This window comes from Phalacrocorax aristotelis, chromosome Z (assembly GCF_949628215.1).
Source record: "Phalacrocorax aristotelis chromosome Z, bGulAri2.1, whole genome shotgun sequence".
Classification (NCBI taxonomy): domain Eukaryota; kingdom Metazoa; phylum Chordata; class Aves; order Suliformes; family Phalacrocoracidae; genus Phalacrocorax; species Phalacrocorax aristotelis.
Genome location: NC_134311.1, coordinates 936,692 through 957,495, shown reverse-complemented (window position 1 = coordinate 957,495; position 20,804 = coordinate 936,692). Strand labels below are relative to the sequence as shown.

Genomic DNA, 20,804 nt, shown 5'->3' with positions numbered 1-20,804 from the left:
TAATGGATCATAGAGTAGGGAGCTAAAAAGGCACTTTATTCACTTCTCCCTAAAACATGCACAGTCTAAAACACAGAGGGTCAGCAGTCGGTGCACAAGCTAAGAGAACTTTGTGCTGATACTGCCTCTGAGGGAATGCTGCTTCTGCTGGAAAAAAAGAAAACAAAATTCAAACGGGAGAATCATAATCTAATGGTGCTGCTTTCTACTACCTAAGTGTAATTTATACTTGAAGTATTATAACACGATGATGCTGTTATAGTAAATACTATCTAGTAATAATTAGCATTGTTTTTCTAGGTAAGAGGTTGCTTTTTCCATTCCAAGTAGCCCTGGAAACAGCATGGAACATAACATTCTCGACATTATATTGACCTTTGGTAACAAAGCAACTGACTCATTCTGAACAGTGGTTTTCTTAACTTTATGCACTGCAAAATTCATGCTGGTTTGTTGCACGTAAATGGGAAAGGTTATTTCGGAGTAGGCTACAAAAGTTTTCCTGCTTCTGGCTATCTGAAATATGGTTCTTGAAAAAATAAATTGAAAACAGGCAGTGACTCACCTGTACCACATGTATCTTTTTTGCAGCCTTTGAGTGATTACGATCTTGTTGATGAATTTTCAAAACACTTTGCCTGCGCTGCACAGCCTGCAGTACAATACACACCATCGACGCCCAGCAGCACATCCCAAGTATGCCTTTCTAGTTCATTGAAGATGCTGATACTGCTAGTTTTGCTAACATGACATAATGCTACTCTTCTTTCAAGAAATGTATTTTCTTCTGTTTCTGTTCCCCCCCACCCCGTTGCTTTCAGTGGAACGTGCAGTATTGGCACTTAGTCCTTAACTGAGGGGCTTCTACCTTTCAAGGTAGATCTTTCTTTCTTGTTTTGTACTGTATTAAAAAAACCCAAAAAGCCACTTAACAGGTAGATTTTGGGCTTCTGAGCATACCCAGTAAAACGCACCGTAATTGCTCTGTTTCAGAAACCTTCAGATCCTGTGTCTGCAAAAACTGCTGAGGCTGTAGTAGTCCCTCGTGCCACAGCTTGCACTGTGCAGTCTTCAGCTCCATCAGCTGTGTCTTCAGTGAGTAGTCTTACCTGGAACTAAAGCACAACGCAGTGCTGCCTTTGTGCAGTGGTGCCGCGTACTGTCACGGGGGTTATTCCCATATTGCGTATTCTTCCTGCGTAGAGGTAAGCCACAAGGGCCGAGTGCTTTCCAAAATAACCAAGTCAAGCACAAACTGAACAGGGAAGGTCAGTGCCCTTCTTAATAGAGGAAGTCAGGCTGACAGTTCTGGTGGCCTGCTTTAGCTCTTAATGCTCTAGAGGGGATGCTCTTTGTGAACTTAATAGGTACTGCAGGAAAAGACAGAAGTCTGCAAAAAAATGGTAGTTGTCCCGCTGAGTGTTTTGGGAGATGGCAGTAATGGCTGGCATTCTTGTACCCGTTCTCAGAATGTCTCTGCTTCTGTTAAAAACCAAAGCAAACAAACCAGCCCCATGTGGAGTATGTTAGCTGCGACTAAGTCTTTGGAAAGCAGAAGCCTCTTCACAGAGCAACACCTGTCAGAGTTTCCTTGTGCCTTGAACTCAGCAGATCCCAAGTATGTGAAGACAATTAGGGAGAGAAGCATTACCTTTTTTAGTTCACGTATCAATTTTTACCTGAAGTAATGTGGGGCTGGCAGTGGTAACATATGAACAGGTTTCTTCAGCTGCAGCTGAGCTCCAAACTAAGGATTGGTTTTTACTGTATCGATACCCTTACAGGTTGGTCACGTGGCAGATGAAGTACTGGAAGTCTTGTCCGGTAGCCTAGGAAAGAGGGAGCCTGATCCAGGTGACAAGAAACCTGCTGTGGACAAAGTTCAGGTAGGGAAACAATCAAACCTCAAAGAGTAGACTCTGATGTAATCGTCTTCAGCGTTCCTGTATTCCCTCAGGCTAGAAACAATTTAGAAATAGTAATTTCTTTTGTTTTAACAACAGAATCTGCTTGTGAAACCAGTTCTGTTCTGCTTAGGAAGTACTAGTAGAATTTCAGCACGGCGAGTGCCTTGTCTTAATCATTTTGCCTGTGACAGTACGGTAGTTCCCTGAGCTGCCGCAAACTGCGTTTGCTTAACGTCTTACTGCTGAACCAAAGCAGAGTTGATGTGCCCATCAGAGGTAGCACACAGCATGGTCCCTTTTCAAAAGGAACCAACTTTATAAGGAGTTGTTTAAATGAAGAATGATACATAAAACTTGGGGTTTTTCACCGATCTTGCTCTTTCAACAGGCAGCCTTAAGTAAGTCGCTGAAATATGTGTATTCTGTCTAAGGGAATGCTGTTCACAGTCACAGTCTGAATGCCTCCGTTTGCTACCCCAAACCGTGGGCCAGAGGGTATTGACTGGAGGCAAAAGTAGAGGGCAGCTCTCCTGGTGGGCTGGAACTCTATCACATGGAAGCTCCCCAAGTTGGCTTTACTACCTTTTCTTAGTTGTCGTCTTCCAACATAACTTGTATGGGGGGCTGGTCCTTTTTGCAGTCGGCTACCTATTTCTCTGTTCAGCCTTCCATTGCAGGCAGCCCAGGTAGCTGCTGAGTGGATTCCAAAAAAAGTCAAGAATTAAGACTCAGAGGTATAACGCTTATTCTGTTATTGGTCCGTGCTTGTCTGTTCACCTAACTCTGCTGATCTTCATTGAAATAAGTAGAGCTACTTCTGATATACACAGGAGGAAACAGGCAGAGAAATGAAGGCTTTCCAAAGAGAATCATAGAATGGTTTGGGTTGGGAGGGACCTTTAGAGGCCATCTAGTCCGACCCCCTGCAGTGAGCAGGGACATCTGCAACTCGATCAGGTTGCTCAGAGCCCCATCCAGCCTGGCCTGGAATGTCTCTAGGGATGGGGCATGGACCACCTCTCTGGGCAACCTGGGCCAGGGTTTCACCACCCTCAGGGTAGAAAATTTCTGTCTTATATCCAGTCTAAATCTACCCTCCTTTAGTTTAAAACCATCACCCCTTGAGCTGTCACAACAGGCCTTGCTAAAGAGATTGCCCCCATCTTTCATATCATCCCCCTTTAAGCACTGAAAGGCGGCAATAAGGTCTCCCCGCAGCCTCCTCTTCCCCAGCTGAACAACCCCAGCTCTCCCAGCCCGGCCACACAGCAGAGGGGCTCCAGCCCTCGGAGCATTTTTCTGGCCCTCCTCTGACCCCACTCCAACAGTTTCACATCCTTCCTGTGCCGAGGGCTCGAGCTGGACGCAGTGCTGCAGGGGGGGTCTCACAGAGCGGAGCAGAGGGGCAGGACCCCCTCCCTCGCCCTGCTGCCCGCTCTGCTGGGGATGCAGCCCAGGGCGTGGTTGGGTGTCTGGTCTGTGAGCGCACGCTGCTGGGTCACGTCCAGCTTCTCGTCCCCCAGCCACCCCAAGTCCTTCTCTGCAGGGCTGCTCTCTATCCCCCTATGCCCCAGCCTCTATTGTTATGGGGGTTGCCCTGAGCAGGGGCAGGATCTGGTACTTGGCCTTGTTGAACCTCATGAGGCTCTCCCAGGCCCACCTCTCCAGCTTGTCCAGGTCTGTCTGGATGACATCCCGTCCGTCTGGTGTGTTAGCTGCACGGCTCAGCTTGGTGTCATCTGCAAACCTGCTGAGGGTGCACTCGATCCCACTGTCTGTGTCACTGGTGAAGATAAATAGTACTGGTCCCAGTAGGGACCCCTGAGGGACACGGTCATCACCAGTCTCCATCTGGACACTGAGCCATTAATGGACCATGACCCTCTGGATGCCACCATCCAACCAATTCCTTATCCACTGAACAGTCCACCCATGAAATCTGTATCTCTCCAGTTGAGAGAGTAGGATGCTGTGGGGGGCAGTGTCAGAGGCCTTACAGAAGTCCAGACAGGTGACATCCATAACTCTTCCATTGTCCACTGATGCAGCCACTCCATCATAGAAGGCCACTGGGTTGGTCAGGCAGGACTTGCCCTTGGTGAAGTTGCGCTGGCTGGCTGAGGCAGCCAGAGAAAAGGGTTTCTTTTAATTTGCATGAGATTCTTATCTGGGAGTTGGATTGAAAGACTAATTGGAATCAGTAGACTGAAGACTTTGAAATCTCGCTCATATGCATGTCTGTTGGGATGTAGTTATTTGGTTTTATTAATATTATTTTTATTTTGCCTTCACAGGAGAAAACTAAACAGGAAGAATGCAAAAAACTGGGTGAAGATGAAGAAACAATTCCTCCAGACTACAGATTAACAGAAGCAAAAGTAATTTACTTAGTGTACTGTGGTAGTCTTACTTCCCTTTCATTCCTCAGAATATATGGATGAAACTGGAAGTCCATTTCATGTTGAAATGTTGATGTTCAGTTCAGCTATTTTTATAGTATATAAAAATTCTGGTTTATCGTTCCTGAATATCTGACATCTGTCATTAGATGTCTGCATAGGCATGGAAGTGGTTTAGATGCAAGTACAGGAATAATTTTGGCTGAGATTAGTACACTGGAGTCTTTCATTAGCTTTTTATATTTTAGAACTTAATTGTAATTGGTCAGAACTGTTAAAGAAACCAACGCTTCAAGGTGCTATTTTTACAAACACCACCACACGACTCATTTGACATAAATGGGTTGCGTAGGTGTAGCCAAGACTTGGACAGCCCCTGCCACAGCTGGTTTGGTGTCCAGCCAGTGACCAGCCGGTGTGAAAAGGTACAGCCTTTCTGGACTCTGCATCCAGGAATATCATTACCAACCCAGAGGTTGGGGTTTTATTTATTGATTTTGCTGTTTCCGTGGAATTTGAAACACAAAGTAAGGAAGCTCAGAATCCCCCCCACTGAAACACTTTTCAGCACTCAGATTTTCTAAGCTACAGGACCTGGATTTTTTAAAATGAGACCTTGAGAAACAGCAGTAGATGCTAGAGGTTACTAGTTAGATCATTTCCTTGTGCAATACTCTGTCGTTCAGTGGATGCTGTCAGAGTACTGGTATTGCATCGTATATAAGGACTGCCCAGTTTAATATACGGGGCTTTTTCTTTTGTAGGATAAAGATGGAAAACCACTCCTACCGAAACCTGAAGAGAAGTCCCAGGTAAAAAAGTGAATATTCAGATAAATGTTTCGTTCATGAATTACTTACTCAAATGTCAGTAAGATTTCCCAGTCTTCAGTTTAAAAATGGAGATAGGCTGTGTTACCTGCACACTTTTTACTGGATGAAAAGGCTTAAAGCCTCTGTTTTTTTCTCTTTAATGATAGCCGATGAGTGAAAATGATCTTTTAGAGGGTTTGACAAAAGGATTTTCCTGTTCTCCATCCCCATCTGCACCCTTGCCTACAACAGCTGTAATAAAGGTGAGTATATTTGATTTCTGAAAATCTGATTTATTTTCAGATTGCTTCCTTCAAAGTTTATATAAACTTTCTTAAATAAATTCAGTAAATAAAAATTTAAAATGTTTTTTGCAAGACTTTAATAATTAGAAAAAACTAGATATGATAGTTGTCATATCTTTTTACCAGTTTCTTGCAGAGGTAAAGCTTTGCAGTTGAGACTTAAAGTGTTGCTTAGGAATATAGGTGGACTTGAAAGCTTAGCTCCTCTGAAGTCACATAAAACCTGCCTCTGACTTAAGCTATGCCAGGGTTTAACCCAGTAGTTGAGATGGAAGATTAACATGGACAAACTGAGATGAATAACAGTTGGACAGTGCTTCTCAGGAAGGGGTTTCAGTCCGAAATAAATAGAGCTTCTAGGGAAAATAAAGTCCTAGAAATAAATTGTATGGCATTGCATTTTAGTTGCACGGATTTGATGCATATTTCTCTTCTGACTTTCTGTGTTAGTAATGATGCTGTGTCTTGTTTCAGAAAACCAAGGAGGGTGAGAAGCCGGCAGATTCCTCAGACGTTATCGCTGCTGCTAAGGTTTCTTCAGTGCACTCAGCAGCTCCTCTAGCTTCTACCTCAGTAAGCCGCCTTTTCTGTAGATCCTTATCTAGGACCTACATTTCTGTACCGAGAGGGTGGCCAAACCCCGGAACAGGCTTCCCGGAGAGGTGGTCAATGCCCCAGGCCTGCCAGTGCTAAAGAGCCCGTGGGCAATGCCCTGAATAACGTGCGCTAACTTCTGGTCAGCCCTGAAGGGGTTAGGCCGTTGGGCTAGATGATGGTTGCCGGTCCTTCGCAGCTGAGCTATTCTATTCTGTTCTGTTCTACCCAAACAAAGAACTGGCTAATGAGGAGGAATGAGAGCACGATCTGGGCAGTTTTACCAGTATAGACTGTTGCAAAGTTAAGGAATTTGTTGCTGATAGTGGCTGCTGGGGGGAAAGAAAGTGTTCCCTCTGGGGGGAAAGAAAAAGCGTGAATTTCTGGACACTGCATGTTCAGCGGACTGCGAAGACTGGCCTGCCTGTTTCGTGTGAGTTCCACTCACTGTCGTCTTTCAGCCTGCCCGTGAAAACCCCTCCCCCGTGCTCTGAGAGGGACGTGCCCAGTCCCGTGCCGATTCCTCCAGAGTTACTGAGGACATCAGAGGATGTGTGCGTTTCCTTTCCGCGGGTCGGCACGGGTAGTTGCCTGTGTACAAATGCTTTCGTTTTTAGGCTTGGCCCTTAGCCGAGCCGCACATCTCTTTTCCTGGTCAGGGGATGACAACATTTAAAGCAGTAAGAGCGCCGTCGCTACCGCGCTGGCAAAGCCACCTGTTAAGCCTGTGAAAGGCGGGGTTCAGGGTCAATGGCAGGACAGGCAGTGCCGTGACCTCCATCCAACACCACGAGGCCCCCCCCCGGTGGTTCAGTGGTGGCGCTGGACACCCCCGCCTGTCTCCGCGTGGCGCGTGCGGTGGCGGCTCCCTCTGGTGTTTCCAGCCTGCTTTGAATGGGGCTGTAACGCTCCTGCCGCCTGGGCGTAGTAGGGCTTTCCTCCGCACCGGCTGTGAAGGGAACCGGTGTGAACGGGCAAAAGACCGTACGTATTGTGAGGATAAAACGTTAATAAGTTTCAGTTCAGACTGACGCTCCCTCAGCAGCTAATCTGCAGCGATGGTGCTGTTGGCAAAATGAACGGCAGCTACCGAAACCCAGTCTTTTCGTGGAACTGTTCTCCATAGATCAGTTAGGCTTCTGTGTAACCAAAAAAAGACACTAAATTAAATTCCGTAACCCCTCTTGGAATTCTGTTTTCTCTAGGTCCAAATATCCTGTAGTTGTTTCCCCAGGTGTTGCACTACGCTGTCATCACAAAGGGAGAGGTGGTTATTCATTGTCCACTGAAGTTGACAGTTCATTCGTCAGTACTTATATTAGCTTGATGAATGAAATTATTTTTACAGCTGATTTGCGTTCACGACTGTGTTTATACTTTGTTAGGGAGGAAAAGAGATGGATGAAGCCTTGGATCTCCTGTCTGATTCCCTGGGACAGAGGGAGCCTGGCCCTGATGAGAACAAACCGTTTGTGGATGAAGTAAAGGTAACAAAAGACATTCTGAAACTTGTGCAGTCTGGGGAGGGGCGGGGGCTGACAAAACCAACAAAAATCAAACCTGAGAGACTTACCTTATTTCTTAGAGATTTTTTTTAAATGGTATGCTGCAATGTTTCTTACGTACTCCTAGGAGTACATGGCATGTGGGTTTCAGATGTAGGAGTAAGGTTAAAAGAAAAAACCAACACGCTCCAATGTTGTCCCACACGCAGGCACAGCAGCCCGTTCACTGAAATGCTTTTTGCTTCTAAGCATGCGCTGTTCAATCAGCTGGGTTACTTGTAGCTTTTGAGAAACATGTTGAGTTAGGAAATATCTTTTAGCCGCTTGGCGGTGAGCGTTGAAGTATTACAGGAAATTTGCAGTAGTTTGATTTCGGTGCCTTTTATCGTCATTGTTCCGGTTATTTTTTCAGGTGCCTTCTCTGGCCTCTGTTTCTAAAATGAAATTTTTGGCCTTCTTTTTGTCAAACTTTGACTTCTATAACCCCACAAATACCCAGTTCATCATCAGATGTGTTCATTTAGTCAGTCCCATTTTTTAAGTTGCCTGTTTCTGCTTGTTTTGTCCTCATTCAGTCTTGCTTCATGCGAGTGCATAAAGACCCTACTGCTAGTAAGGAAATCCGATGCTTTTCTGCGTAACGGTAGTAGTAGTAGTAGTAGTAAACAATAAACTGAAATACCTAAGGTAGAGGACATTACTGGGGGGAAGAACCGCCATGAGCTGCCCATGAATAAATTTAGGGTGGAATCTAGGAGTTTTCTACTCTCAGCCGAGGCTCTAATGTGGGGGTTGTTGGCGGCCTTAGGAACAGGTTCAAACAGCCCGGGTAGCGTTGTCCCTTGCCATAGCAAGGGAGCGAGTGCTTCACGTGCGAGATCTCAGCGACTGCTGTGCTTCACTGGAGCTGTAGGAGCCCAGCTTTCTTCATGTGTTGTTCTTTACAAAGGCATGGAAAAGGCTTATGCTGGATGAAAAAATTTCAGAAAGAAGCGTTCCTTAAAATGTCTGTGTTAAGAAATAGAAAAATGTTCTTCAGCAATAGGCATAAAAACCTGCTTGTATTTGGCATGTTCCTAGTATGTTTGCCGGAAATCAAAACAGCCTAAATTGAAAAATAAACATAGTGAAAGGGATGCGTCCCTCCTTGATGCAGTTTTGAGGAGCTTGTGGTGCTCTGCCTTCCAGTTGTGTTGGATTTGGAACTGACTCTGCCTCCAAAGTCTGATGAGGAGTGTAGGCCACTCTTCATCAGTTTGGGTGTCAGGTTGCTAAGTCCCCTGGGTTTTGCTAAAGGTACTGAGATGCATTTGCAGGTAAGGTGTTGCAAGAGCATCAGTTTTGTGTTAAAGCTACGATGCATGGGTGAGATTCAGTGCAGAAGTATGGAATGACTCCTTTTAGTCATATTGCTGAAACACAGAACTGAAAGCTGACGTAACTGGTTTTTTACGTTGGGTTGCTGCTGAGTATACATATGTTTAACTTATTAAATGCGTACACTCACTGAGAGCTAGTAAATTTAAAACTGTCAGCCATGAAACACAGTTCAGAGTGAAATAAATATATGGATTTTTTTCTGGTAGTTTTGAAATTTTAAATTCTGAAAAGGCAGCTGCCCTAAGTTTAATGAACACTCTGACTCACTGTTCGCTAATGTTTCTAACATAAGTATTAAAGTTCTTAAAAAATCAAATGCTTTCAGGAAAAGGCTAAATCTGAACACAGAGACAAACTTGGAGAAAGAGATGATACTATCCCACCTGACTATCGAAAACTTCTGGAGTCAGGTGAGCAGGTAAGGAAAAGCTTTTTTAGTTTTTACTGACCTGTCTTACTGCAACACGAGAAATTTGTCCATATAAGCCAGCCTGTCCTCTCTGGAGTTACAGGGAGAACAGGGAAGCTGCATAAGTGAGTAAGTGTCTGTGCTATATTTATGTATTAGCATTCGACATATAAGTATCCTATACTTAGAGTAGCTCTCTGTATCCTTGCATGCATTTAATTCAAAAAAGACAAAAAACCCAAACCCCAAACCAAATGAAAAAATTAGGTGTTTTTTTTTTCATTTTTAAAATGGGGCAATCTGAACAAATAAATCACTTTGAACCATCCAGTAGCAATCAACACCCTGGAGATTTAGCAGGGTAGATTCCAGTTATACTGGCTCAGTGTTTCAGATGCCCCAGAAAACCAAGTGAAAAAACAGGGTGTCTCCCATAAACCAGCTTGGCTTTATAGTCTCCTTTTAAACGGGAGATACTTGCAAACTGTGGGTAATAATGCTGGTTCATTCCAAGTAGTTTTCTTCCAAGTTTAGGGATGAAGTATATATACAGGTGTTGCCTTGGTGGTATATCTAAAGCCCTGTGAAACTGCCATTCACTGGAGCAAGCAACCGCTCTGGCAGTGATTTGATCTTTTCTGGACCAGGAGACTACAAGGATAGAAAGATGATATCGCAGATGTAGTCGAAGTAACAGAGCTTGAAAATACATTGTGAACTGCCTTTGAATACATAGCATGAGGAATAAAGAAATCAGTTCAGAATGGTTCAACTTTCTTGGTAATCCATAAACTCCCAATGTCATACGTAAGTACTTGTGTCTGAAAACTAATCTGACCAGTTCAAACAGAGGATGTAATCTTTCCTTCTTCCCCAGGGTAAGCCAGTAAAGCCAACAGCAAAGGATGATGTGGCACACAAAGAACAAAAGGTAACATTTATGACATTTTTGTTCTGTGTTTCACACTGTCTGCTCTGATCTTTTTTTCAAAGTACTGTCATTGTAGGCTCAAGGCGTGATTCACTGCAAACTCTCATAAATGCTATTGAATGCAGTAGGTACTAGTTACAGTGCAGACAGAAAAAGTTTTGTGAATAGTAACTCTTCAAAATACAGTTTTCTTGCACAACTACGCTGTGAATGTTAAGGTTTCAAAGAAATTGTGTATCTTGGAAACCTGAAATAGACACCTCTGCTCTAACACGTGTAGAGCTCTAGTATGGGCTTTTTTAATAAAGGGATAATTGAAGCAGACATAAATTCCCGAAACATTGATTTCCCTGTGGGAAGTATTGCATATTGTGTGACTTCAGAATTAAAATTATTGCAGAAGCCTACAGATGACTCTGCAGCTATTGATGCCCTATCAGGTGACTTTGATACTTGTGCAAAGGCTCCTGCCACACCACAGCCCTCAAAGGTAGGACATTTTCTGCTAATAAATTGCACAATAAACAGTTTTTCACTACTCTCTGAAAGTTCCCCACTTCTCTGTGCAGTATACCTCAGTTGAGGTTAAGAGGTAGCCTCTTTGGAAGACGCTGTCCAGATGTAGTGATTGCCTTACTGCTCTAATTGAAGTTTGATGCATCTTGCTGTGCACTGAATATTTGGAAGAAGGAAGGTTTATGATATTTAGGGTCTTTTAGAGAGGAGAGACAGGCTTGGAGAAATGAGTTGAGCAGAGAATTGTTGTAACAGTTTTTGTACAGATTAGTGTGTTCAAAAAATGTAGAGAGACAGAGAAATCTTTATGCAATGATTGCATGTGCTACCTAGCAATAGTTGTAGGCTGGAACTGAGAAACAGTTCAAGAGGGTTTTGCAGAGAGAAATGCTAGTAGTAGAAAAGAGTTTCAGCCGTGTTAAGGAAAACAGTAGAGCTGATAAGAAAAATGAAGGAGGAATGGACTGGGGAGGTCTTGTAATGAGAAATTGTTTATTTGTCACATAGTCGTCTTAAACACAGCTGACAAACACCTGTCAGAGTTCTCCCAGCAAAGTGCTGCACGTCTCAAAGGCGCAGGAGCAGTCCGTCCCCATGTGCCGTAAGTCAAGCAGGCGGGGGAGAAGGCCGGCTTGGCTGAATAGGGAGCTTTGGCTGGAACTTAAGAGAAAAAGGAGAGCTTACCGCCTTTGGAAGAAGGGGCAGGTGACTCAGGACGACTACAAGGATGTTGTGAGGTTATGCAGGGAAAAAGATTAGAAAGGCAAAGGCCCAGCTGGAACTTAAACTGGCCGCCACTGTTAAAGATAACAAAAAAGGTTTTTATAAATACATCACTGACAAAAGGAGGGCCAGGGAGAACCTCCCTCCTTTGTTGGATGCGGAAGGTAACCTTGCCAGGAAAGATGAGGAGAAGGCTGAGGTACTTAATGCTTTCTTTGCCTCAGTCTTTACTAGTCAGACTGGTCATCTTCAGGGTTGTCAGGCCCTGTGCTGGGAGATGGAGCTAGTATGCAGAATGAAGTCCCAGTTGTTGAAGAGGTGGCAGTCACCGACCTGCTCCTTCACCTGGATGTTCAAAAGTCCATGGGGCCGGATGGGATCCACCCGAGAGTACTGAGGGAGCTGGCAGAGGAGCTCGCCAAGCCACTGTCCATTATTTATCAGCAGCCCTGGTCAACCAGGGAGGTCCCAGTTGACTGGAAACTAGCGAATGTGACGCCCCCCTACAAGAAGGGTCGGAAGGAGGCTCTGGGGAACTACTGGCCTGTCAGCCTGACCTCGGTGCCGGGAAAGGTCATGGAGCAGATCATCTTGAATGCCATTACGCGGCACGTGCAGGAAACCAGGGGATTGGGCTCAGCCAGCATGGGTTTATGGGAGGGAGGTCCTGCCTCACTAACCTGGTCTCCTTCTACAATAAGGTGACCCGCTTAGCGGATGAGGCTATGGACATTGTCTACTTGGACTTTAGTAAGGCCTTTGACACTGTCTCCCACAGCATTCTCCCGGAGAAGCTGGCTGCTCATGGCTTGGACAAGTCACTCTGCACTGGGTTAAACACTGGCTGGACAGCCGAGCCCAGAGAGTGGTGGTGAATGGAGTCAAACCCAGTTGGCGGCCTACATGAGTGGTGTTCCCCAGGCCTCAGTGTTGGGGCCGGTCCTGTTCAATGTCTTGTCTTCACTGATGATCTAGATGAGGGGGTCGAGTGTACCCTCTGTAAGTTTGCAGATGACACCAAGCTGAGTGGAAGTGTCAATCTGCTGGAGGTCAGGAAGGCCCTACAGAAGGACCTGGACAGGCTGGATCGCTGGGCCGGAGCCAACTGTATGAGATTCAACAAGGCCAAGTGCCGGCTCCTGCACTTGGGTCACAACAACCCTATGCAGCACTACAGGCTTGGGGAGGAGTGGCTGGAGCGCTGCCTGGAGGAAAAGGCCATGGGGGTGTTGTTTGACAGCCGGCTGAACATGAGCCGGCAGTGTGCTCAGGTGGCCAAGAAGGCCAATGGCATCCTGGCTTGTATCAGGAATAGTGTGGCCAGCAGGAGCAGGGAGGTGACAGTGTCCCTGTGCTCGGCACTGGTGAGGCTGCACCTCAAGTACTGTGTGCAGTTTTGGGCACCTCACTACCAGAAGGGCATCGAAGTGCTGGATCGTGTCCAGAGAAGGGCAGCGGAGCTGGGGCAGGGTCTGGAGCACAAGTGTGCTGGGGGGCGGCTGAGGGGGCTGGGGGGGTTTAGCCTGGAGAAGAGGAGGCTGAGGGGAGCCCTTCTCACTCTGCAACTGCCTGAAAGGAGGTTGTAGCGAGGCGGGGGTTGGTCTCTTCTCTCTAGTAACAAGGGGTAAGATGAGAGGAAGTGGCCTCAAGCTGTTCCAGGGGAAGTTTAGGTTAGATATTAGAGAAAACTTCACCGAAAGGGTTGTCAGGCATTGGAACAGGCTGCCCAGGGAGGTGGTAGAGTCTCCATCCCTGGAGGTATTTAAAGGAAAGGTAGACGTGGTGCTTGAGGATATGGTTTAGTGGTGGCCTTGGCAATAATAGGTTAGAGGTTGGACTCGATGGTCTTAAGGGTCTTTTCCCTTTTATGATTCTTTTATGATTTCCTTTAATGATTCTGTGATTCTATGTGCTGTCTTATCCTCGTAGTCATTACCTTTGAGCTTAGACAGAGGGAGGGGTCTTGTATGGCTTTGAAATATCCACCATGCCACTACAGTCACCCACTTCCTTGGCAGAGGAGTCCAAGGGCGCTCTGGGGCAGCTGGTGGGATCTCAGCGCGAAAATCGTGGATGACTCCTGTTTCCTACAAGCGCTCGAACTGGCTAAGAGCCAGCAGCCCCCTCTCGTTAGCCATTTGCTCTCTTACCCTGCATGTGCTGTGTTCTGCCCTGTGCCCTGGTCCCTCACCTACAGGCAGAGGGAGCGGTGCACGCGTTGGTTTTTTGAACGGTGCATGTTTTTTGTACTTGGCTGTTAAAGCAGCTGCTGTTGTCTCTCGTCTCCTACTGGCTCCTGCCAGCCCGTCCCTGCCTGTTTCTTGCAAGGAGAAATTAAAAAACAAGACATGAATTTACAAGATCTTTGAACTTTGACCAAACCAGGATATTGGCAGGCAAAAATCAAATGCCTTGGACAGACGCAGCTGTGGAGGAATAAGCAGTTCCCAAGTGAAACTCTGCATTAGCTTCCTTAAGCTTATACTACCAGGCACCCCGTTACCAAGAGTGAATTTTAAGCTTGTCCGTACTTAGACTGTTGACTATGATTCTCTGTGCTTTTACGTTGCGGTGCGTTTCTTCCTCCGCTGGGGGGCAGAGAAGCATCAGCTTTGAAACTGAACCCTGAAAAGTTCCAAGCAGATGCAGTTCCTGGAAGGAAACAGCTCCGTTTCCAAACAGCTCTTCTGACCACTGCAGTGCTTCCCCAAGGGCTTGCCTTGACACCGAATCCTCGGCTGGCTTAGGACAAACCGGTGGTGTTTTAAGTGCTGTTTTATTTGGTTACGGGCTTTGCAGCTAAATCGTCTGCTGCAGCGTTACTGCTTATACCAGCGTTTCTCTCTGTGTACGCTTCCTGGTGCCCCGGTCTCCCCATCTTCAGACGAGGCTCCAGACTCCAGCCTGCTGCGGACTAAGGGCAGCAATGGGATGCACGCATCCTGCACTGAGCGCTCTCCCACCTTACGAACCATGTGTAAAATAATGTGTTACGGCAGATGTCAAAGTAGGAGCCGTAAATCCTCCATTCTCTTTGTAACTGTAATTATTTTTTGTCCTTGGAGTGTAGGACAGAAGTGGAAAGGAAACGACCAGGAAAACGAACACAAAGGATAAAGGAAAACCCAAAGACCCTAAAAAGGTAGAAACATGCATATTATAATACAGGCAGGCACGGCTACCCTACACCGTAACTGTGAAAGATGGGCAACTGGAATTTGGAGTCGTGTTACATGGATGTTATTTTGGGCAGCATTTTGCATCAATAGGTTGAACTTGCCCATTTTTGTAAGCGTGTACGTAGGAGAAAAGCACCCGTCTATTTCAAGGGAAATTTTCAGTAAATGGGCGACAAAATACGTTTCTTTCAGAGAGAGCGATCTCTACAGGGGCTCCATGCATGCTCCGCAGGCTCCTCATTCCCGTATTTGCTGATCCAGGAGCGACACTTCACATGCCTATAGCTGCCTCGGGATCCCCATCACCTCTCTCTTTTCTTGCCAGTCTTAAATAAGAGCATTCTAAAAGCGATTAGAATACACTCCTTCGACCACATGTCCTTTTCTCAAGTTATTATCATAATTTATTTTAAAAAATGCATGAAAACCTATATATATTCATAAATAAGTATGCAGAACGAATCTGGTGGGAAAAAGCTTTATTATGAAATGGCTGCGCGTGCCTTCTGTGTAACGACAGCCTTTCAATTTCCCGTGTAAAACTGGGGGGTGTCTTTAACTCGTCTTCAGAAGGATGTCTTTTTTAATGTTCTGAGTTGGGGCTGGATTGCGGGCATGGGTAAAGGATGGTGAGAAACAGGCTATGGAGAGGTCACAGCCCTCTGTATCCGAAACAAAGTGAGTGATGGAGGAAAATGGAGAACGTCTGTACTCAACAGAAGATACAGATACTGTTGTTAAACTTTCTCTAAGCGCAGATCGTATTTACGTCTGAACTGTGATTCTGATGAGTGTCTGTCACTGCTTGATTTCAGGTTTTGGCTTAGCTCACAGTGTCTTACTATCTCATGCTTCTCTTGCTCTTTAGGCTAATGGACGGTCCTCCAGCGGCAAATCTGAGAAGCAGAAAACGAGCTAAACGTTAAGACGATTGGGTGAGATTTCTTCTTCCCTATTTCTGAACTACCACAAAGGCAACTCGTGCTAGTGTTACTAAGCTGACTTTTGTGGACTTCAGCTGAACCAAGACAGGATCAGAGAGGCTGGCAGACACAACACTTGGAATGACTTTGAAGTACAGCGTTCCTAGGCAGGAAAGGTTTTCTTCACGCCTTTTGCCTGCACAGTTTGTGCAGAATTCCTTCATGTAGCTAAATCCCTTTAGGTTCCTGTACCAAAGCATTGCAAGGCATGACGTGCTGCTTCCCTAGTAAGACCTTTTTAAAGAGCAATGAAGACCAAGCACGTATCAACCGGTTGTTTTTGTCTCTAGGGCAGTGAGCTATGTCATTATTCCTGCACCAGGCTAACTCTGGGACAACATGCAGAACAGACAAAAAAGCCCCGCAGCCAGGCTGGCAGGCAGAGCAGGTTTCAGTGCCCCACTCTCGGCTTCCCTGGCACGAACACAGCCTCGCTCTGTGCCCGTGTTCCACTGCCCCCCCGGGCTTCTTTGTACTGAGCTTGATCGCACCCTTAACACAGGAGTGAGTGACCGGAGTCTTCCACCATCCTTAGTTCATGGAAGTATTCGCGTAACCACGCTTTGATGCTTGATACAGTGCTTCAGGCTGGAGGGTGTCCCGGGGTGTGGAGGAGAGAGGCAAGGGCACACCCAGTGCCGGGCTCCGTCCACCCACCTGCCAGCCAGGAGGGTCCCAGTTGTGGCTTTCTGGAGAACCTGCAGAGGAGCCTCTCCTCTGACTGCAGAGGCAGTCCTGGCAGTGTGAGTGATTACACGAGCGAAAGCCCCTGAGAAGATTTGGCAGCGAACTTCAAATGGGCAAGGCAAAGATGCATTGTTACGGTGTATCGGCAGTGGAGCTCTACCCTCGCTGCAGCATCACCTTCAAACAATACCTGGTCTCCTGCGGTATTAAGCCTTCCTGGATCTGTTTCTGTCACTAGTGGCTTACATTCCCAATAATTCCGCCCAGGTTTATTTTGTGACTTTCTTTTCCCAGTGAAAGAGGATAAGCACTCACATTTTCTTCCTTTTTCCTCCCTCCAGGGTCTCGGTGCCTCACGTAAAATGTCTTCTCTGCCTTGGTGGATAATTCTTCCTGAAGAACAAAAGCTGATGCAAAAAGCACGTGGTTATTCTGGGTGGTTTTTGTACAGCCATACTTGCTGGACTTTGTAATATTTTCTTTTTTCCCGGTAGTAGACTAAGGTGGTTTTTATTTCTTTTTTTCTCTGGCCGTTCATCAAACCACACCACCATTCTTTCTGTTATACTCATCTACTTTGACTGCTTTGTCATCCTCTTCGGTTTCAGAGAGAAAGAACGCTTTCTATTTGCAAGAAATATATTTCATAACTGAGAAGCAATGCCAAAAAAAAAAGAAAAGAATCTGCAGACTTTTGCACAGAGTCTCCACATAGTGCCTGTAAATCTCAGAATAATTTGTAAGTGCTAGCCTTTTTAGTGTTGCAGTGAGTGCACTACGTATTCTGGAATATAATGAGCTTTAGCTGTCCTCAGCCCGCCTCTGCCTGGCTGTACGGTCTTTCCTCAAGCTGGTTCCTGGTAGGAAAGCGTAGGTAAGCTGGGGGTAGCTAAAGAATGAGAAACTGGGGATTAACTGCTTCATCGAGCGTATCTAGTAATAAATCAGGTATTTTGGATGCTGCCTTAACTGTAGTTAAAACAACAAAACCACACCAGATAAGGGTCTTAGGGTTTTTGTGTTTTTCTGTTTTGTTTTTGTTTCTTTCTTACTATTTCCAATCGTATCTGTACTGTTATCTCGTAATTTCTGCAGTCTCCTGGACTGAACAAATACAAATCCTGGTGTACCAATAACACCATTACCATCACGAAAGAGGAAAGAAAGACGGCACATGAGCCTAGGCAGAGGTCAAAGAGAAGTTCAGGTCAACAGGCAGACCTCTTAAAATTTTATCCCGCACCGTTTCTGGTCCTTGCTCCTGTTCCTCGCACTCCAGAAGGGAATGCAGAAACAGGGTGGAAGTTAAAGCTGCAAGGAACAGCGTCACATTCACCTGCTCTGCGAGAGACCAGGCATGAGCAGGCACCTCTCGTAAGTCTGCTGCAGGCAGGGCTGTCGCGAGTGAGGTGTGCCAAGTGCCTCCGTGTTTTCCTCTGTCTTCATAACCCGCAGAACCCCTTTTGCACATCCTTACACATGTACCGCTTCACCCTTAGCTTGCAGAGGAAGGTCATACCAACAGTTGTTCTGATACCAAAATGAGCCTCTAGCATGTAGTGTTGCAGACGGAGACGGCCCGGAGACTTAAGTTGGGGATATGTAGACTTTTAACTGTACCTTGCAGTCTCTGAGAACCTGTGTCACACTAATAAAGTTTCCAAGAACACGCTGTGTTGTTGTAACTTTTTGTTATTACTGCTGCTATCAGAATGGGTCTTGCAAGACAAAAGAAACCCTAGAAATGATTAAAAAACCCCCAACGTTGGCCTATTAAAACTGAATGTGTTTAAAAGACCCGCAAAGTACCTGTCAGTGGTGCTGCGTGAAGGCCCTCGCAGTCTGATCAAGAGCCAGCCACAGTTTTTTCCCCTTTTCCTTTGGTTTCAAAGCTGTATCGCAGTTAAGTAGGACCGAGTTTAACTTGTGGACCCCCGTTGTGTAGGGAAGCTGCTGAAAGATTAAGGCATAAGGACAAGAGTTTTCAGAAACATAGTGATTACTGTGATGAAAAATTCCAGTTAGAATTTTTGATGAACCCTGCGGTACGCCAGTGAGTAAGAGTCGTTCTGAGGTGACAGACGGAACCAGGGGAAAACCTTTTTGCAGCATCCCAGCGTCCGTCGTTGCCCTCACTGCAGGAGTCTGTCCTTTAGCCCAGTGCTGGTTTTTAGCAAGGGGGAAAGGGAGACGCCTAAGAAGAGGAGGAAGATGGGAGTACACTGATAGTGAAACAGAAATGGGTGCGTAAGAACCCAAAAAGCTGCTGGGTGTTTGCAAGCTCTGCACAGGTGTGCGTAGACAATACCACAACCTCTCCAGCCAGTTTTCTTGTGGACGTTTTCATATAGGTAATGGCAGCTCTTTAAGTACTGCTGTTTTCAGCCAGCCCTTGGCACAGGGGTAGAATTTCTGTCCAACCTCAGGGAAAACAGATTTCCAATGACACTGAAGAATCTTACACTCTCCCTAGACCCACGCCTAAGTGGCAAAGAATGCTTTTGGAAGGTGCACTGTGCTGGTTTTGGCTGAGAAGGGGTTAATTCTCCTCACTGTGGGGGTCAGCTACCTTTCCAGCTTCCCGCGCTCTGCCGCGTGGCGTGGCAGGGGGGGCTGGGAGGGGCAGGGCCATGGTGGGGGCGGCTGACCCCGACTGGCCAATGGCAGGTTCATTCCATACCATGTGACACCATGACCAGTATATTGAGGGGGGGCAGTGGCAGCGCGCAGGCGGCGCGGCGTCGGGTCGGCGGGCGGCGAGCGGCTGCGGCGCGTGCGGTTTGTTCCGGCGGTTCGTTCCCCCTCTCCCCTCCCCTCCCTTCCCCCCTCCCCCGGGGCTTTGCGCCTCTCGTTGTTCTCCTTTACATTGCATTTCTACTGTTGTTTCTTTTAATTTTCATTATTAAACTGTTCTTATCCCAACCCACGAGCGTTACCCTTCTGATTCTCTCCCCCATCTACCGGTGGGGGAGTGAGCGAGCGACTGTGTGGGGCTGAGCTGCCGCTAAACCACGACATGCACGTATCAAGGCCACGGCGTGGAATGGTAATGTGAGAGGGCACAGGTAACGCGTCAAACTCCTAGATACTGATGGGTAGAAAACTAGATGCTTACTGCATTTGAAGGCGACTGTTGGCGTCTGCAAAACCCACCACCTTGTAGTTCATTTTGATCATAACCTACTGTAGGGCAAATCTGAAAGGGGAAAAAAAGTTTTGGTCATCTCTCTTTGATGTCATAACCATAAGTAGTGGTCACAGCCTTCACTAATATATTAGAGAGACACATTAGTCATGAGAAGTTACGAAATTTGAAAAAAACGAGACTAAGGAATACTGGCATTTGTCGTGCTGTTCCACAGTCTTAATTTTTGTATTCTGATAGCTGTACTTCTGCAGGTACTGGACAAGTCCAGCTTTAAAGGCATCAGCAGTCAGGAAGTCCCTCAGCATATTTAATATACAAGATCCCTGGGGGAAAAAAAAAAAAAAAAGAAGAGGGGCAAAGTGTTTACAAAATTAGCTTAGCTGGCAAGGTGTTTGTTTCAGAAAAACTGCCGCTAGTTTGGCACTAGTCCGCGTAACCGTTCGCTTTTGTACGTCTCTGGTTAAAAAATTATCGGGTTTTATGTATATTGAAACAGGACTTCGTTTTTTTGTGATCACTACTCCTAAAAACATGACTGATTAAGTTACGTTATTATTATTTTGATTAGTCTACAAGGCAGCACCATGTAAGGCTCCAGCAAAAAATACTCCTTGGGTTAAGAACCTAAAAAACTGATTTAAGTCTAAATTGATACAGAACAGAGAGAAGAAGTAAAGGCTTCCTGATTTTAGAAATGGAAGAGGCAGCTGCCATTTGAATGCACCCAGGTGTCTCGGACAAGGAAGTGTTCAAGTCATAAAGTTATTAACACCATGTGTCAGGGATGCCTTATGTGTAGGGGTGTACTCAGTAAAATACAGTTGTATAGTACAAGCCGTACAACTGACACCTATAGCAGTTATGTATTTACCTTCTCATAGGAAACATCATTACCAATCAGTTCTAAAATTTGAGCTGGATATTCCACAGGAGTAGATACACGATGTGATGAATTTCATGCATCCACTGCCACGGCATCAAAGAATCTCCTTAAGAAAGAGTCTCCCTAATAGGACAGAAAACAAAATATTACTACTAAATTTTGCTCAGTGACCAGAGAATCCCAATTCGTTCACTTTTCAGTCCATTCTACATGACCTTTATATCATAGAAAGAAAACAAAACATACCTTTCTTTTTATATGACAGCATAACCTCCTCCAGACAGTAAAACAGACAGCCACATGAGTTCTAGCTCTGAGCTGAGTAGAGCGGGATGATGACTTCTTTATCTCTGCTGGTGATGCCCTTGTTGATGCAAGCCAGCATCCTGTTGGCCTTCTTGGCCGCAGCAGCACACTGTTCGCTCACGCTGAGCTTCCCGTCC

At 45.9% G+C, this 20,804-nt stretch overlaps 1 protein-coding gene across 29 annotated transcripts in view; it reads left to right on the top strand.

Annotated features, from left to right (window-relative positions):
* The window catches only part of CAST (calpastatin), a 70,433-nt gene extending 52,431 nt beyond the window's left edge, over window positions 1-18,002 (top strand). For 16 of the 29 annotated variants that reach the window (XM_075079515.1, XM_075079505.1, XM_075079493.1 and 13 more), the window contains 14 exons: window positions 592-696; window positions 994-1,095; window positions 1,785-1,886; window positions 4,202-4,285; window positions 5,071-5,118; window positions 5,286-5,381; window positions 5,898-5,996; window positions 7,403-7,504; window positions 9,228-9,320; window positions 10,189-10,242; window positions 10,643-10,732; window positions 14,547-14,623; window positions 15,529-15,595; window positions 16,672-18,002. In XM_075079515.1, coding sequence (XP_074935616.1) covers window positions 592-696; window positions 994-1,095; window positions 1,785-1,886; window positions 4,202-4,285; window positions 5,071-5,118; window positions 5,286-5,381; window positions 5,898-5,996; window positions 7,403-7,504; window positions 9,228-9,320; window positions 10,189-10,242; window positions 10,643-10,732; window positions 14,547-14,623; window positions 15,529-15,586 — 1,110 coding nt within the window. In that variant the 3' untranslated portion in view covers window positions 15,587-15,595; window positions 16,672-18,002. The remainder of the gene's footprint in view (window positions 1-591; window positions 697-993; window positions 1,096-1,784; window positions 1,887-4,201; window positions 4,286-5,070; window positions 5,119-5,285; window positions 5,382-5,897; window positions 5,997-7,402; window positions 7,505-9,227; window positions 9,321-10,188; window positions 10,243-10,642; window positions 10,733-14,546; window positions 14,624-15,528; window positions 15,596-16,671) is intronic. The other 13 variants (XM_075079516.1, XM_075079502.1, XM_075079506.1 and 10 more) reach the window with 2 other exon arrangements.
* The last annotated feature ends 2,802 nt before the right edge of the window (window positions 18,003-20,804 follow it).